At 42.2% G+C, this 19,178-nt stretch overlaps 1 protein-coding gene across 6 annotated transcripts in view; it reads right to left on the bottom strand.

The window, feature by feature from the left end:
- Window positions 1–495: 495 nt before the first annotated feature.
- Dcaf1 (DDB1 and CUL4 associated factor 1) overlaps window positions 496–19,178 on the bottom strand; it is a 71,459-nt gene continuing 52,776 nt past the window's right edge. For 2 of the 6 annotated variants that reach the window (XM_037207902.1, XM_037207905.1), the window contains exons 20-25: window positions 18,368–18,472; window positions 17,885–17,958; window positions 17,282–17,383; window positions 12,562–12,570; window positions 7,271–7,523; window positions 496–1,488 (exon numbers count right to left, since the gene is read on the bottom strand). In XM_037207902.1, coding sequence (XP_037063797.1) covers window positions 1,430–1,488; window positions 7,271–7,523; window positions 12,562–12,570; window positions 17,282–17,383; window positions 17,885–17,958; window positions 18,368–18,472 — 602 coding nt within the window. In that variant the 3' untranslated portion in view covers window positions 496–1,429. Of the gene's footprint in view, window positions 1,489–5,072; window positions 5,304–7,270; window positions 7,524–12,561; window positions 12,571–17,281; window positions 17,384–17,884; window positions 17,959–18,367; window positions 18,473–19,178 lie in introns of those variants that run through there. The other 4 variants (XM_037207904.1, XM_028895360.2, XM_037207903.1 and 1 more) reach the window with 3 other exon arrangements.

Genomic DNA, 19,178 nt, shown 5'->3' with positions numbered 1-19,178 from the left:
GGAGCACCCTTCTCGGTAAAGGGAGAGGTGTCTCTGTGGCTGTGTAATTAATGCCTATGTAACAGAAACCGAAGCTACCATTAGGGCAAAATCAGAGAGAGAAATTAATGTTTTAATATTTATTGTGGGAAGGGAAGCGTGGGATGAACAAAACATGAGCCCGATACTTTGTTAGTCTTAGACCCATGAAGTTTTTCTCCATATCCAACCTGACCAAGCCTCAAGTACCCCTCAACTTCTAGGACTGAAAAAGACCAGAACGCTCCTTATGGGTCCCACACATGGTAACAGATGCAGCCCTACTCTACTACTCTGCCCCTCTGTGCCCCACCCATGTCGTCCTCACAAGGCCTCCAGCAACTTCAGGCCAGGCTCAAGTGACTAAACCACTGTCTGCCCTGGGGGCTTGCTATGGGAGAACTCCGGCCTGGCCAGAACTGGGAGGAGCTGGAGAGGGGCACCCACTTCAGTAAAAGAAAACAAGGAAAGGCCATAAACAAAGACAGACTTGTAGTTTATTTTGTATTTTTTTTTAAATAAATACACTTTACATTAAAGAAAAAGACCTTTGATTTGTAATTTCCACATTGGGAAGAAAGGGAAGGAAAAAAAAAGACTTCTGAAAAACTGAATCACAAAGAGAAAGAGGGAGTGAATTTATCCCTAAAGTTCTCAACTCCACAAAACCAAGTCCACAACTGCTGTCTGGCCACCAGGGGAGGAAGTTAGGCATCTTCCCAAGAGCAGACCTCGCCTTCCATTCCCACTCTGGCACAAAAAAAACAAATTAACTTGACAGCGTATGAGGCAACAAAACAGGTTAAAAAATCATATATTATATTTATAATAAAATATTCTTAATCCTTATCAATTTAAGAAACCACGATTTTCCTCTTCATTTAAATACGTATGTAAAAATGCCTCTATATTGTTCTGTAGACGTCATTTTCTTCCAAAGAAAATGAAGTGCAGGGATAGACTGGCGGGTAGAAGTTCAGACCCTCGGTTATAAATGCCTGTTGCTTTTTTTTTTTTTTCTTTTTAAAGTTTTATAGAAAACTATTTCTTGTTCTTTAAGTAAAGAACATTATACAAAGAAAATATATTGTGAAATACCCAGAGACATGTTTGTTTTTCCCGTTAGGAAAGCTATGTCCGTCCTAGGAGGAGGGGACACAAACTGGGGCCTAGTCCCTGTAGTCGTGTGTGTGTGTGTGTGTGTGTGTGTGTGTGTGTGTGTGTGTGTGTGTTACTGTTTTTTAGAAGGGCCCTCAGATTCCAGGGAGACTCTAAATCACAGTCCTCTGAATGCAGGGTACACAGTTCCTTAACAGACAGCCCTGGGGGACAGCAAAAGGCAGGTTTTCTGAATTCATTCACTCAGTTTCTCTCGCCTGCCAAGATTCTCTTCCAAGTGGGGACTGGCACATCACTCATTCAGAGATAAGATGATGTCATCTTCCAAATCAGAGTTGTCCGAGCTGTCTGCTGAAAGGTAAGAGAAGGAAGAGAGAATTATGTGCTAGGATTGTAGGAACCCTGCATTCAACACACTTATGCCTGAGCAGGATTAATTACCACTTTCCAGAAAGTAGAAAACATACCAATTAACTCCTTGGAGCTGGGCTCCAGAGAATATGCCTGTTGCTGGCAACAATGGATACCCCTGGGACCTCTGATTCTCTTGCCTTTCAAAAGACCTGAACCTGGAGGCCCTGCTTCCTGCCTGGGATGCCCCAGAGGGATCAAGGGTCCTCAAGCCTTCACCTGGGGCACTGGGCTGCAAAGGGGCAGGGCTAAGGAGCACAGAAGTCCTAGCCCTAGGCCTATTGTGTCCTTATGGCAGGATCATAAGCCTGACCCTAAAGAAGCACTAAAAAAAGGAGGCTCATGGGCTACAGTGAGTTCTAGGCCAGCTGGGGTCTTTAAAACATAACCAGGGGACTGGGAGAAGGGGACAGGAAGAACCAAGTCAACAGTTCAAAGTAGCATACGCAAAGGATAAACAAGTGCAGAGTCCTAACATACAACATGAAGATAGTTATCAATGAAATTATATTCTAGGTAAGACTAACAAGATTTTTTTTTTTAGCTGCTCTTGCCATAGGAAGTGGGTGATGGTTAGGTGGTAGGCATGTCCATTTTTCACTGTAGTAACCTTTTTACATAAATTCCATACTTTCATGATGGATACCTTAAATGTACATGCTAATTTTGAGGGAGGGGGATGTTTTGGTTTTTTTCAAGACAGGATTTCTCTGTGCAGCCCAGGCTGTCCTCAAACTCACAGAGATCCGCCTGGCTCTGCCTCCCAAGTGCTGGGATTAAAGGCGTGCGCCACCACCGCCTGGCACTCAAAACTGATTTTTAAAAGCAGGCTGAGTCCCTTTCTCCAGTCCTCAGAAGCCTACAAAGGCAGACGATCCTAGCACTCAATCCTTGTAATGCAGCTACAAACGAGGAGGCCAGAAGGAGCGTGGAGACTAAGCGCACCCAACTTAATGTGCAGGCAAGGAATGAACTCATTAACATTTCTGGAATGATCTACCGAGGAATGAGACTAAATGATAGCAAAAGAGCCCCTCAAAGCCAGGTGTGAGGGACATTATTTATAGTCCCACACTCGAAGAGGTCAGCCTGGATGCTGAGACCCTCGAAACAAATATATATCATGTCTATCTGACAAAAGTCAAAACTAGTAAATAACTCTCAAGGCCTAGTTTTTGTTTAAGAAGCTATGGAAAGGGGCCAGTAAAGTGTCTGAACAGGCAAAGGCCCCTGCCACCAACCCTATCAACTTGAGTTCTATCTCTGGAGAGAACCAACTCCACAAACTGTCCTCCTCTGACCTCTACACACTACTGTGGAAAGCATGCTCTCTCCTTACATGTTAATTTGAACTTTTTAAAAATGTATATATGGGTGTTTTTTGCCTGTCCAACACACGGGTCTGGTGCCCGAGTAGGTAACGGCATCAGATCCCCTGGAACTGGAGTTACAGATGTGGTTGTGAGCCATCATGTAGATGCTAGGAATCAAACCCAGGTCCTACAAGAGCAAGTGCTCTTAACCACTCAACCATCTCTTCCAGCCCCTTAAAAAATTTTTTAATAATAACAAAGCTGTGGAAATATTTTCATGAGGTTCCCAAGAACATGAGCAACATAGCCCGAGCCCTGAAACACCTGGACTCTTGTATGTCCATGTGAAAGGGGTACCCACAAGTACAAAGCTTCAACAGCCTCTGCAAGGTATCAAAGAAGTCTAGGCAAGGTAAGAAAGGAAAAATTCATGTTCCCAAATCTTCATTTTCTGCAAGATCCCTGGGGAGGGGGAAGAACAGTAAAATAAAAACAAGACAGCGCCAACATAAGAATGTCCTTCAAGTAAAAATGAGCTGGGGGGAACTGGTGTTCCCAGAATCCAAATGGATACAAATCTGGTCCAACATGGCAAGGACTGAGAAACGCAATGGCGTGTTCACAGAATGAAAAGCTGATACATGAACCTGAAAAGACCACACCCCAGCAGTTTCTCTGAGGTAAAAACTTCAGAAGGAAGAAGGCAGTGTCTATCTACTCCCCGGAGCCACACACAGCACCTGTCCCTGCCGGACTCCTCTGCAGACCTCTACAGAATCCTCTAGTGACTGCATTATAGGCAGGCCAAAAATGCCAGGCCCACCTGCTGGAGAACCTTCCCAGGAAGCCGAGGGGTTCAATCCCCCTACCTTAATGCAAAAAACATGGAGTCAAGACTTTTTAACTCCTTGTCACATCTAAGGACTACTCAGTAGGATCACAGCAGCCAGTGATCAAATGACAAGCCTCTTTTTATCTACCTTTTCTCAGCCCCAAATGTTGCAGAGACCAAATCCCCCACACCTCTGGTCAGGACCTCCCATTCTGAAAGGTCTATGCAGCAAAGACAGATGAACTATAACCTTTCCAGTGTTCTGACCTGCTGTTGCCTTACAACATCCAGGCTTGGGAGCAAGGGGTCCCCAGAAGCAGACACATAAAGACCCTGAAGACATCATGCCTTTCTCTCAAGGACTAGGGTTCTGTATCTGGAGCTGTATCAGGTGTGGGTCTCTATGGTTTCTATGGCTTTCACCATGCCCTAAAAAGGCCCGGTAAGTTCAGTAAGAGTTCCTCCAATCAGAATGAAGCTTGTAATGATAATACTTATAAATGAGGAGGTTAGTACAGTCTGATCCACAGATAGCCATGAGAGATATCCACGATGGGCAGCCCATAAAACACAAAAAGAGCAATCAATCTAAAGGATAACCTACAGGTGCCACCTCTGTGTCTCCCCTCAGAGTCCAAGCAGAAATACCCCCACGTCATGTATGTCAATGTTTACACCCAGGTTACAGTGACAATATTCTTAAAACTTAATAGAATTAAAGTTTTCCAGATTACCTTGGTTTTGAGAGAAGAAATGTTCAGAACAGCAAAAGGAAGGTGTACTGTTACAAACACAAATTGAAAGGATTTATATTCAAATTAAAAATGGAAAACCTGAAGCTGGGTGTGGTGGCACATGCCTATAATCCCAGTACTCAGATGATAAAGGCAGAAGGATTGGGAACTTGAGGCCAATCTGGGCCACACAGTAAACCGTGTTAGGTGACTAGGACAAAAAAATCAGGATCTGAGGAGATGACCATGCTGCCCCATATAAAACCAAGCACCCTGGGCTGCACCAGTATCTGGTGTCATAGTGCAATACGTGCGGGCAATGTGCATTAACCATGTGGTTACTGCTGCCCAGGATCCCCCCTTTCAAAGAAACACTTAAATGCTGCTGCCAGAAAAAGACCCAATGTAGAACTTAAAGTGTGTTTCATAACCAAAATGGATCATCCCAATAGAGGAAGGCTAGGACTGTACTCAGGGATCTGGAAGGCAAGTGGTCCCCAACACTGGGGATGTGCACAGTTCTATCAAAACAGCCAAGTCCACACCCTAGAAAAAGCTGGAGCATAGATCAGGCTCCTTGCTTCGAGTAACACTTAAACCCATCTTGTCACCATGTGGGCGTCCCTGCTGCTCTGCCAAGACTCCTTCCATTTTTCTTTGCATTTAATGAGTAGAGGTTTAGAAACATTACAGAATAAAAAAGCCCAGATATCTTCACTCGTCTCTGTGGATTAAATGCACATTAGCACATCTATGTGTCATTTACTGTTGTAAAGCATGAGCAGAAGCTGGAACTGTCATCTGGATTGTTGGGACACGGCCACTGGTAGCAGCTCTGCTTTCATCACTGCCCCATCATGGATTAAGTACACAGCCCTGTGAATGAAGGCAGTTGTCAGGGTTAGAGCAAGGACGGGAAGGTGTCTCTATTTTTATCTTTGATCGGAAGCAGTTTTATTTTCATTGCCTGGGTTATATTTCCCCCCTTTATATGGAGATATTGTACTGGTTAAAAAATGGTGATCCAGTTCGTCAGAATATACAGTCTAGCCACCTCTTGCTATAAAGGAGGCCCTGGAGGAACAGGCCTGACTGAACAAAAGTGGGACACCCAATAATAGTATTGCAACCCTTGTTGGTAATACTATAACTCTGTTGTCGAGTCCCTCCTTCAAAAGCAGCTCTTGATTAGTCTGTCTAGTTTATCTGGGAACTTCTTTAAATCTTGTGTTTTGATAAAGTATTTTTTATTTAAAAACAACAAACAAAAAACAAATGACGGGACACTCTCTGAGATGTGGGGATGACCCCAGCTTCCCGCTCTCGACTGACCCCACCTCCTGCATTATTAAGTACTGTTATTAACTGAAGGGAGGTGTAATTTGTCTCACTATTGATACTTTGTTAAAAATGTCTCTGGGTCCTTCTTACCTGGCTCTCAGGTCATAGCCAGGAGCTAGTCCACAGAATCACCCCAACCTTTATCTATTTATCTATTTATTTAAAACAGTAGGTAGGTAGATATAAGCAACCCCACCCCACCAAGAGCTTCCTCAAATACCCTACGAGGACTTGCTAAGCAATCAACTGTCAGTCTTCAGCACTACCAGCACCTAAGAGGTATTTGTCCCAAAGAAAATGGACTTACACCAGGTAGAGAAGTATTGTGTATGCACAGTACATATTACAGGACAATCTATATTCGTATGCTCTGAAATCAGTCACCCGCCTCTTCTCCTACCAGGAAACATGATCATAAACATAAGGCCCTCTGATGAAGAAGCGTGGCATTTGCTTGGCCTAGGCCATCACAACACAACTTTCTGTCATGATATTAAATGATACAAATGTATGTGTTCCTGCTGCTCAGCACAGTAGCAACATGTGGATACAGAGCATTTGGAAATGAGAAGCTAATTTTTAATTTAATTAAATGTGAACACCCCCCTGTGATTAGTGGCTATCATTATTAGACACAATACCTACCATGCCTGTGAGAATGCTGGGTATGTTAGTTAGCTAAGTGAGACAGGACTCACTCCTCCTTCAGGCAGGGCAGCACACTAGCAGAAGTCTGCCAACAATGGCACTCTCACAGCAATGCTAACACCGGGAAGAGTGTGGTGCAGCACAGTGTTTGCCCAGCTGCTGGTTGGTTTATGCGGGATTCATTAGCAAAGGCAGAAGATGGCTGCAGAAATCCACTAGTGGGAAATTACTACACAAACTGGAGTTTGTTCTTCAAACTTTGGAACAAGTGGGGGAGGAATGAACAAAACAGATGTATTTGTTCCTCAGCCTTTAGGGGAGATTGGCCAAAAGCAGACTGGAGAGGGCTCTCCCACAAAAGACCTTTAATTTGTATGCAACAGTCAAAAAGGCACAGCAGCCTGTGAAGAACTGCTTCTCACTGATTCCAGCCTGAAACTCAAGTGACAGCTATGATTTGCCTTCCTAAGACCAAACCTTTAAAGAAGGAATTCAAGCTATAAGCTCATACCTATTTTCTAAGTTTATCAGTTTATGTTTGGCCTATGACTGCTTTCTCATTATTACAGCAGAGCTGAGTGTCTGCAATAGATATCACAGGACCCAGGAAACAAAAAAGTATTGACTTCGTCTCAAACAAAAAAGGTTTACAAGCCTTTGGTTAAAAGGTAAGAGGTAGGAGCCAGTTGGAATGGTTTATAAAGTCTGATAGGAGAACAGGGGTGACTGATCCATCAGTGACCAGAGTAGAGAGAGAGCAGAACCCACACACAGCTGTCTTCTGGACTGGGTTGGTACAAGAGGGGCCTGGCCCCAGGTGCCAAAGCTCATCCCAAACTCTGCCCTATACTTACTGTCACCCAGGATCAGTTCCACTTCCTCATCTGCATCAGAGTCTTCATCTTCCCCCTCCTCTCCCTCCTCTAGAAGGTTCGCTAGCTCCTCATCAGAGGGAGAGAAGTCATTGTCCCCATCCTCTCCTGCGTTCTCATTGTTGTCGTCCTCCTCCAGTTCTGCCTCCAGCAACTGGTCAGTGTCAAGTTCATCTAAATCATCGGTGTCGTCATCATCTTCATCATCATCCTCTTCCTCCTGTTCTTCCTCTTCCTAGTGAGAGAGCATGAAGTCCATTAGGACAGACACAAAAGCTTAACCCATACGGGCCATCTTGTGATTCCTATCCTGGGGTGGGCAGCGTGTGCAGAGGAATAAAACCGTTTGCCTGATGATTGGGACAGGCACACATGTTCGAGACATTCGAAAAGCCCCTGGATTACAGGCCCCTTCCACAAGGGCATACTGGTCATGTAGCCCTTATGCAAAGAAACAGAAAACCTGCCTCATATGTGTCTAAAACCACCAAATAGCCTTCAAAGACTAGGGGGACTCTCACTTTGGTTGATGGCAGAAGAGTCCCCCTAGTCTTTGAAGTGAAGAACCTGAGCTCAGACACTGGAACAAAAGGTTTTCCCTGAATTCTCAAGTCCCATGTTCTAGCAAAACAACTGGAACACAGGCGCTGAGCTGCCAGCTCCTACATAACGGGCAGATCCCTCGCAGAGCTACTCAGCCTTCAGTATAAACGTTTCCACAAACCAGGCACACAAAACAGAGCAAGTAGATACCTACTCTTTCCTGTTACAAAGCAATCGATCAATCAATTAATAATGTGCCAGAAAAACACTGAAACATTTTCTCTAGGTATCCAGGACTCGAAATATCTTGTCACTCACTTAAAAAAAATAAGCATTTTAGCCAGGCAGTGGTGGTGCACATCTTTAATCCCAGCACTCGGGAGGCAGAGAGAGGCAGGTGGATCTCTGTGAGTTCCAGGCCAGCCTGGTCTTCAGAGCAAGTTCCAGGACAGCCAAGACTACACTGAGAAACCCTGTCACAACAAAACAAAACAAACAAAAAGTGCACTTTGTTGACAAGGCCTTGGGTTCAAACTCCAGCAGCACTAAAAAGAAAAAACAAACAAACAAACAAACAACAACAACAAAAAAAAAAACCATAAATCACAGCTACAGTATAAGCCAGACTTGTCAACAAGCAGCTCTGCTTCTAGGCCTGATAACCCTGGAACACCATTAAAGACTTTTAAACACATACACGTTACTACAGGTGGGCACCCATGTGCAAAACAGCACACACATGGAGATCAGAGGATAACCTCTGGTGTTGATTCTCATCTTCCATCTTGTTTAAGACAGGCTCTCTTGTTCTTCTGCCACAGTTTCTAGTCTGGTCTGCAAGCTTCTGGGGAGTCTCCTGTCTCCACCTCCCACATCACTACAGGAGTTATGGGAGTGCAATTTAACCAGCTTTATGTGGGTTCTGGGGATTCAAGCTCAGGTTCATGCTTGTTTGGCAAGCACTTTACTCACTCAGCCATTTCCCCAACCCAGAGAGACTTCTTCACAAGCTGTATGATGCAGCGATTTAGACTTTTGAACAATTTATTACAGCTACATGGTAGAAACTAATGATATCCAGTAATCCTAATGTGTGCCAGTATGTGACTTGTGTGTGTGTGTGTGTGTGTGTGTGTGTGTGTGTGTGTGTATATATGTATGTATGTTGCATGATGGCTTGAGACCACTATTCTACATCTTTGGCTACGAATCACTTCCAGAAACACAAACTTGATAGTTACTAAGCATTCACCCGCCTGAAAGGAGCTAAAAATGACTGGAGGAAGCAGTGAGTGAATAACACAGACAAGCTCACACAAATAAAAGAGAAACAAGAGGGAGTCAAAGTCAGGAGACACTCAAAAGTGCTAATCAGATAATAACTTCAGTCCCTTTGCAGGCACATTTCCATGGTCTTGACCAAAATTAACTCTCATCTATCAACAAAGAACCATCATTAAAAATAAGCAAAGAGGAAATAATACAGAACCATATGTCTCTCTGGTCGTCATGGAAAAAAAAAAGATGTTAAAAATTTTTGACAGGTAAGACCTGTCAAAAACAAATAAACAAAAATTACAATAGCACAACTCCCAAGTTTTTTTTTTCTTTCCCCGGGGGTGGGGGGGGGGGGGGGTGGAGACAGAGACAGAATGTATGGGGCTGGAATACAAATCAGGATATCATTTATACCAGGCAAGCACTCTACCACTGTATACCCCCAAAAACAACACAACTTTTGTTTGGTTTTTTGAGACAGGATTTCTCTGTGCAGTCTTGGCTGTCCTGGAATTGCTCGGTAAACCAGGCTGGCCTTGAACTCACAGAGATCTGCCTGCCTCCTCCTCCCAAGTGCTGGGATTAAAGGTATGCACCACCACTGCCCAGCATCGACATTACTTTTAAAGGTCCACAGTTGCGTGGATATGATAGCTGCTCAACTAGGTATTGGTTCATCAGCAAATGAAAGCTTGGTAGTTTCCAAATCAAAAGTGATGCTGGAAAGTAGATAAAGCAGGGGTTAAACTTCAGCATCTACAAACCAAACCTTTTAGGCTTAGGGTGTAGACTCATTAATTCCCCTCCAGGTGGAGGGGAAGGTTGACTGAGGAGGAAGTTAGGCACATTATGTAACTCACTGTCTCTATACCGAATAACCAATGCTGGTGTGTGTGTGCTCGCGTGTGTATGCTGTGTCTGTCACAGGTGGGCACGCCCATCTCAGCTGAATAAAATTCTAATCTGAAAACTGGATCATGGAGCAAAGGCTCACAGACCTACCCAAATGCTGCAGCAGAATCTAAGCCTGTGCTGAACCCAGAGACTCTGAGGAAGCAGCATTTAGAGCAATCACTGTGAGTCACAGACCTGAGACAGCAGAGCACCTCTCATCTATCTAAAGGTTTCCACTGGTTCTAACGTAAAGTGTTGGCTTTTGTTCTTCTAATTCGATAAGTCTTCACTGAGGATTTAAGACATTTTAGAGGAATTGAGAACGAGGACATTTTAAAAGCTACTAATAAGTTTTATAACAGAATGAAGTAAACTCTTTTCTCTCTGAATTCATCTCAAATCAATTTCATGATTATCTAAAGCCCCAAAGCCTCCTTCAAAATCAAAGGCAAAAATTCCCTCCTCTGGCCCTAAATGTGACTTTGGCAAGCTTCCTGTTCTGGGCCTGAATCCACCTTGAAAGCCTTTTCCCACAGATGTGTTTTTCACATCCCTGCCTCAGATACCTTCACACTTCCTCCACTGCTGCTCACTTCTTAGGCAAAGAGACTCAGCTCCCCAAACCTGACACTCTCTCCTCATTAGTCCTCCATGTTCCACCTGTCTACTGTTGAAAGGTGACAAACCCACTACTCCACTTGCTCCCACTCCACAGGGTACACCATGCTCAGGAATAAGGCTGCCTCCACTAAGCTCTAACTCTATTAGCATGAAGTACAACTGTGGGGTCATTTTTAAGTGGTATTTTATTTGTTGTTTTGGTTTTTTGAGACAGGGTCTCATTATGTACTCTGGCTGTCTTGGAACTTACTATGTAGACTACATTGGCCTTAAGCTCACAAAGATCTGCCCGCCTCTACCTTCCCAGTGCTAGAATTAAAGTTATGCACTTCCATATCTGTCTAATTGAAGTGTTTGGTGTGCTTCTGTTTTCTTTGTTTCATGTATGTACAATGTATCTAAGCTTGGGAAGTGCTTGATGCACATACAATGTTTACTGAGTTTGCTATTCTTTTTGTAGGCACAGAACTCTTCCTGCCGAGTATCCAAACCTGGAACAGCAACCATCAGGCTCCTCTGTAGTAAATGTCACCAGTCAATGCTGGCATTTAAACTAGCAGTGAATGTCACCAGCCTATCTTGGCTTCTAAACTGTGCTGCTACCCTGATTCTTGTTTTTCCCCTAAGCATATACTTTTTCTGCCTGCATATATCATCTCACACATAAATGTAAAACTCAAGAGTTTTACAACCAAAATCTGCCTACTAACAGCATTCTAACAGCATTCATCCCTCTTCTCTCAGTTACCAGGTCAAAATCTGAATTTCAATTGTCCTGCTTCCTTGGCTCTACTTCGAGTTAACTTGTTTCTCAAAAACCAGGGACCCCAATACCTCCCCCTTCCCATTACTGCCCTCAACTGCAGCACCACACTTCTGCCCACCAGCCCACTGGTCTCTCAACTCTGTATGGAACTATTCCCTTTCATAAGCTAAACATCCCAAAGGATCTGTGACACACCCTACAATACAGAACTGCAAAAAAAGCAATGGTCGTTTACTGTAAATCTATCAAATGCCAACTTCTCTGAATCTCAGTTTCTTATTAAAGAAGTTCAGATTAAATCAGGTCTCCCTACCTACCTCCCATGTGTGACCATCAATCACTTGAGAAATGTACTTCCTAACCCCCAGCAAGGATGCAGAATGCTAAGTCAAGTCTTCTGTCTTGTTTTTAAGCCACTACAGTCAACAAAGTTGGCCTCGATGGACTCAAGAGATCCAACCGCCTGAGCGCTGGGATTAAAAGCATGTACCATCACGCCAGGAAGTGGGTTTTTCTAGATGAAGTTTACACAAGTAGAATTGTGATGTGAACCCCTAATTAAGAACCATGTAAAGATGCCTGCTCAAGTACTCACAACTCTCAAGCTCCACTTTTCTGTCCACCTCACCTTCCCAAGGACAGAATCATGGAAGTGAGTCCAGGCAATGCCTGCACTTTACACCAGACTGTCTGGTTCTTCAGGATTTGCACAACGTTTTCACATGTGTGCTTAACTTATTTAGTGTAGCATCTGTTCACAGATAATTTGGAAATTCTTCTTGAACATCTGTTTATAAGAGAAATGGCTTTTAGCCTATATTTCCTTCCAAAATATAACCAGTCAGAAAAAACAAAATTCTGGCCATACTAGGAACAGTTAATCCAAAAACCAGGATAGTTTTTACAATGTAATGAATTCAGATGCAGTCCTATAGTCTGATACTTAATGTGTCATATTTGCCTACCTCACACTCATACTTCACACCTATTATTGGATTGACCACCATAAAAGTCTACAGGTTTGTTCAGTGTCAAACGTGGTCTTTCCTTACTAGCAGAGTTTAACTCAAGTACATTTTTTTTTTTTCTTTTTAAGGAAAAAATATAGAAAGAACCTTTCAGGAGTCACTACATTCACCTCTGGCCAGGGGTGCAGTTGGTGTGGACTCACCATCCGCTTCTGGGCAGTGGAGAACACACACAGGAAGCACAGCAACAGTGTGTCCCAGATTCAAAGAGTGGAAAAAAGAAAACATTATTCCCTTGTTCAGATTGTTCTTTATAAATTTAAGGTTAACAGTAATTAACTGACAACTACTGACTTTTCAAAATCTAGGAACAATGAGCAATTATTAATTTTTGGCTTCATAATTTTCCCTAAAAGCCAACTGCAAAGTTGATTTGACTAAATAAATGTTTTAAAAACACAAACACCAAATTTTGAATGAATAATATGTACTCTAGCAGGTGACAGGTTCATTGGTGCTTTTATGAACTGGTTGATGCTACGCAGAGTAGCTGCCTCAGGACCAACTATGCATGGTTAAGTCTTCCTATACATTCCATTCATCAACATGATGAACAGCTCATCCCTTTCTGTTGACAATCTATACTTACTTAAGCCTAAGGATAAAGGGTAACTTTTTCATTCACATACCATGTGTATATGTGAGTAGAGACAGAAGACATCTTGTGGGAGTCTGTTCTCTCCTTTCACCACATGGTTTTGGGGTCTTCATTCATCTCTCAATAACTACCATTTTATATAGATACTTTACAGTGGGCAAATGGAAACCAACCACTCATTATCCTGAGCTTGTTTTGCTAAGGTGAAAAGGCAAATTCAAAGGTGTTGGTCACAGGTGCTTGCATCTCTAAGCCACATGACACACCCAAACCATCTGAGAAGACCAAAGAGTAGGTAGCAAGACCAGGACAAAATTTTGAATAGCAAATAACTCATATGAAAATGAAAAGTCTAGTTTTAAAAATCAGGTGAGGCATATAAACCCAAGTGTACATTTAAAAATTCAAGATGGCATAAAGAAAGGTAGTGAGGAGAGATCCAATGGGAACAGTAAATACATCACACCGTCACCATTAAGAGTCTACAAATAATGTGAATCAACACAACAATATTACAAAGTAGACTTACTTGATATTATCCCATCCCAAACATCTCAGATCAAAAGTATTCAGTAATGGATATCTTTCAAACTTGAAATACAGCAGGTGGTAGACCACCAGTGGGATATCAGTGTACAGTGAAATTAGCCGAAATCTGAAAATATTACTAACTTGCCCATGCCACCGACCTACGCTTACAACAAAGCCCCTCCAAGATAGAAAGCTTCTGCACTCTTCTACACACTGGGTACCAGAGGTACTTGCTAGAGTCCACCTAACTATTGGACATTGGTGTCCTTGTAGAGATAGCCTCTATTTTTCCTTCAGAATCAGAAACTCAGAAGCCCTTACCAACAACCTATCCTCATTCCAGTATATTTCTCACTTAATATTCACAAGTTAAGCAGAATTCCAGAAGAGAGAATTGGTCTTTTTGCTAACACAAGCTCCCTGGAGAGTGGGAAGAGGAATAAAATACTTAGGTTAAGTTGATACTCCATGATGGTCCCTTGCTTCCAAAGCCAGCAACCTATCCTTGGTGCCTTTGCCTCTCTGACTACCCCATGTACTCAAGAATGAAGCCCTTTACCTCCTCACAAAGTGTCTTGGGCAACCCTAGCTTCCTTTCAAGCTCCACCTTAAAAGACAAAACACCAGGCCTCACTAGTTCCAAGTGATGATCCCCAGAGAAGACTACTAGCCACAGTCTTAAACTTCACAAATATGAAGGGCAGGGATAATGATGTTAGATAAAGAATTTAAAATATACCTCAAGTTTGCTTCAGATTTAGTTAACATATATCCCAGCCAAGAAGCCTGAGACAAAGCTAATAGATGGTATTTATGACTAAACCCATGAAGGAATAAGAGTCTATGAGTGCCTACACCATTGCTATATACAGATAAATGGCTTGACAACTCCACCTTCTCTATTTACTTACCAAGAATCAAATATTTACTAATTCATTTGCTTTTGGAGGCAGGGTCTCAATATACAACCAAGCCAGTCTCAAATAAGACTGTCCTGCCACAACCTCCCAAGTACCAAAATTACAAGTTTGTACCACCATTCCCAGCCACTAAATCTCATTTTATTTCATGACAGGCAGCATGAAAAGTACAGTGTCTAAAGCAACAAAGGGAAACAAGAATAAAAGAATGACACTATTAAAAAGCTTGACTTAAGATGACAACAAGATAGCTCAGTCATTGAAGACACTGGCCACACAAGCCCTAAGAAGGAAAGAAGCAATCCATGAAGTTGCTTTCTGACTCCATATGCACCCTGTGGCACACACACTCACATATACCCCACCTGTCTCAACACACACACATTACTAATGATTTTTTTAACTGTTCAGAACTTCTTAGGGAACTGGACATAGTAGCTCTTGCCTATACGAGGGAGGCAGAGCCAGGAGGATCAGTTTGTCATTCTCAGTATATGACAAGTTCAAGGCCAGCATCAACTACGTGAGACCACCATCTAGGAAAGGAGGGAAGGAGGAAAAGGGGAAGCAACTTATCCGGCATAGTAGTGAATGCTTGTAATTCTAGTACTCTGAAGGAAGGTAGAGACAAGAGTAGGAGGTCAAGACCATCTCTGGCTACACAGTGGAATTTGACAACAGTCTGAACTACATAAGACCCTGTCCCAAATCTAAAAAACAAAGTGAAACCCACTCAAACCAAGACATGATAGCTTATGTCTTATAATCTTATAATCTTAGCATTCAGGAGACTGCCACAGGACTGCCACAGGACTGCTATAAGTTAAAGGCCAGCCTGAGTTACAGAAGCTCTACTTCAAAATTAAGAAAAAACAAAAGCACAAAAACCAAAAATAGGTATAGCATATGCCTTCAATTACAGCAGTCAAGGCAGAGGCAGGTGGATCTCTAAGTTCAAGGCCACCCTTGTTAATATAGTGAGTTCTAAGCTAGCCAAGGCTACAGAGAAAGACTCTATCTCAAAAAGAAAAAAAAAGGGGGGGGGGAGGACCTCAGTAAGAAGAAATTCATTCAAGACAACCACATGAAGTTTAGAAAATTTGGTATCATTTTCAAGCTATGAAGAGTAGCAACATATATAATCAGAATATAGCACTCAAGAACATATTATTCACCTGTTTGACAGAGGAAAAAGAAGTCAGAACTGAACACTTGGCCCACCCTAGGAGAATATCTTACAAAGGAAAAAGCAGCTGCTAGATCTTAATGAAGATTCTTCCTAGTGATTTCAGCCCTACCCAGAAACAGAAGCACAAACACACTTTTTCTTACTCCATTCAAAAACTCCTATATGAGGACTACCCCTAAGCAGGCTTAGCCAGCTGGAATATACCACCCAAACCAGCAGAAACCAAGAAAGCACAAATGGGGTTCTAGAAGTGTGTTTTTGAGTTCTCAAACCAGTGTATCTCACTCAGGTGTCCTGTATCATCTTTCAAGTTCAGACAACACAGTATTCAAAAACATGCTCCAAGTTAGGGAACAGCTCAGTGAGGTAAAGTGCTTGCCTAGTGTTCAGGGAGCAGATGATACACTAACTATATAGCCCAACAGTGAAATTAATCCCTGAATTTCAAAGCAGCACAAGAAAAAGCCTTTGTTTAGTCAGTACTAAGGTCTGTTAGAGAAAAATGTGAGTCCTTAGCCCACTGCACTCAGAAAACTACTGGGTTTTGTTTTTTATTTGTTTTGTAATTGTGCTTTGGGATTTGATTTTGTTACTCTAAAAGATCAGACAAAGGAGGTGGACTCATAAAAAGAAGGCTGTGAGCCCAGCAATCAGGAAAATCCACTGATGTTCTCAGGTTTAAGACGCTCTTCAGAACTGAAACCAACACAAACATCTACAACATAAATCCCCCACCTCAGGAGAAAGGTAAAGCTAAGACTGTGGGATATAATACGACCTCTGTGTATTTATGTTTAAATTTCTCCAAACCATGAAAATTATCTTTACCTATTCATCCCACTCTTACTATGGGAGTGCTACCTGATCACACTGTCAACAGGATATGAGAGCTGCTTATCTCTTGTGTTACCTTATTTACATAAGGGGACAGGGTGTGCACCTCAGTGCACATATGGAAGTCAAAGAACAACTTAAAAAACTTAGAAAAATTGGTTATCTTCTTCTACCACATGAATCCAGGGAACTGAATTTGGATCAACAGACTTGGCAACAGGCAATTTTAACCAATAAGCCATCTCCCTGGCCCTATGGGAGCTGCTTTTCCTGAAGCCCAAAAGAGACACTATAACAGCATGGAAGTAAAATCAGAGATTTCTAGGCTGTACAATGTAAATGGAACACAGGGTCTCTAGGTACTAGGTTATGTTGTTATTCTGGTTTGGAATTTGTGCATTGGAGACATGATCTCACCAAGTAGCTCAGGCTGGCCTTGAACTAATTCACAGTGTAGACTAGGCTGGCCTCAAACTCAAATCTTTCTGAGTACTGAGAGAGCAGGTAGACAATACCACCCTTCATCTGTTTAAAACCCTGTACTAACGACAGGTAAGTTTCCTGTCCCCTTTTCGTTTTAAAACTCTTCAGTAAAGATGAGTTTTAATTCAATCATTTAAATTAAAAAAATGTTTTATTATAACAAAAGTGCACTTTCTATAAGTTTTAGACATATTAACAGGTCTTCCAAATATGGCAACATGTAGAAGGACTTATCTTAAAATTCCCTCCAACAAAAAACAGAGCATGTACTCCTCAAAGTTTTAACAGAAATTTCCAAGATCACTGACCTGGTCCTCCTCTTCATCTTCATCCTCTGCCAGACGCTGTCTGCCCACTTCATAAAGCCTGCACACTGTGTCCATGTTCAGGGCATCCATACTGCCTTGATTCTAGAATGGAAAAACCGTTGAGAAATAAGCAGTGAGTCGGGGGGCCATATCCATACCTCAGCTCTGACAGGTGCCCTTTTCCTTGATCCTGTAACTATCAAAGCTTCCAACTGCTATAATTATTTGGCTGGCTCTGAAAATATATACTGAGGACAGGTGGGAAAGAGATGGTATGGGAAAGTTTACACAGTGGTAACGGTAAGCACAGGAGAAGCTACTACCGCTGGAACAGGCTCATCTTACTCTGATGAGACACAAAGACCCCCTCTGAGAAAGAGCAGTTTGAGTCCAGGAGCTAGGAACTTATCAAGGGATTTTTCTAACTGTTTCTCTTAGACTATGCATCTCCCAAGCCCTATCATTGAGTATGTTATCAGTAATCTATCAAGAATATTACTTACTTAAGGATGCATCTGATGTCACATAAAATGCCTAAATATAACTTGGAAATTGTTTTAAATACCAGAACAATAGAAAAGTGTCTCTGTAAACCTCCCTTACCTCAATGACAGCAAGATAACAATCTTTGGTGTCTGTACACAGGTCAAAGATGTTCCGTTTCACATCAATAGTTGCTGAAAAATAGAATGTGACTGAAACTTAAATTACTGCTATTGCCTAAAAAAATTATTTTGCTCACGGAAATTAATTAAAGTTCAATATTTAGAACCAGATAGATGGCTCAGTGGTAAAGAGTACATCCTCAAGATCAGTTCTCAGCACCTATGTAAGATGGTTCACAACCACCTACAACTAACTCCAGGGCATCTGATGCCTCTGGCCACTGTGGGGACCTGCACTCACATGCACATACCAACACATAGACACACACATACAATTAAAAATTAATTTTTAAAGGTCAATATTCACAGATATTTCTATAACTTGTTAGTAAAAACGTCCTCCTGGAAAATGGAAGTTCTTAAGGAAGGCTACCAAGACATGAAGAAAACAATGATCAAGTGCCTGCCCTTTCAGGCTTACCTATAGGCTTATAATCAGTTGCATTAAATGTTCGGAAGGATGACCCAAAAGGGCTTTTCATCCTCTCTTCCAATAAGTCATCTTCATCATCTGCCTGCAACATTGCTGATTGAGAGGGAGAGTAATGAAACATTATTAAAAATCAGAAACACTACTGAACCACAAGTGAGGAAAATTAGAAAGGTCAATCAAGATTTTAGTGATTACCCTTGCAAATAAATTTATTCTGTATTTAGTTAGTTCTTCTCCAGGTTCCTCATGACATATCCAACCCATTGCAGCAAACAGTACTCTCCATCTCTCAGTAAGTACTGAAGCCGAAGTTTGATAATATCCCAAGAAAACAAATACAATAGCTTTTAAGTTTTGTTTTTCAGTTTTTTGAGACAGGGTTTCTGTGTAACAGCCCTGTGTGTCCTAGAACTCACTCTGTAGACCAGGCTGGCCTGGAATTCACAGAGATCTGCCTGCCTCTGCTTCCTGAGTACTGGGACTAAAGGTGTGCGCCACCACACCTTGCTCACATATTTCTTTCTTTCTTTTTTTTTTTTTTTTTTTTTGGTTTTTCGAGACAGGGTTTCTCTGTGTAGCTTTGCACCTTTCCTGGAACTCACTTGGTAGCCCAGGCTGACCTCGAACTCAGAGATCCGCCTGGCTCTGCCTCCTGAGTGCTGGGATTAAAGGCGTGCGCCACCACTGCCTGGCCATATTTCTTTCTATACGAATTTATTATCTTCAAAATTAGTTGCGTTTTATCCTGATCAACAAAATTTTTCGTCTTCTCTTTTGTCACCATTTGTTCTTTTTTTTT

The sequence above is a fragment of the Peromyscus leucopus genome, chromosome 7 (genome assembly GCF_004664715.2).
Source record: "Peromyscus leucopus breed LL Stock chromosome 7, UCI_PerLeu_2.1, whole genome shotgun sequence".
Lineage (NCBI taxonomy): Eukaryota > Metazoa > Chordata > Mammalia > Rodentia > Cricetidae > Peromyscus > Peromyscus leucopus.
Note: the sequence above shows the minus strand (reverse complement) of the source record. Positions and strands in the feature narration are given on the sequence as shown.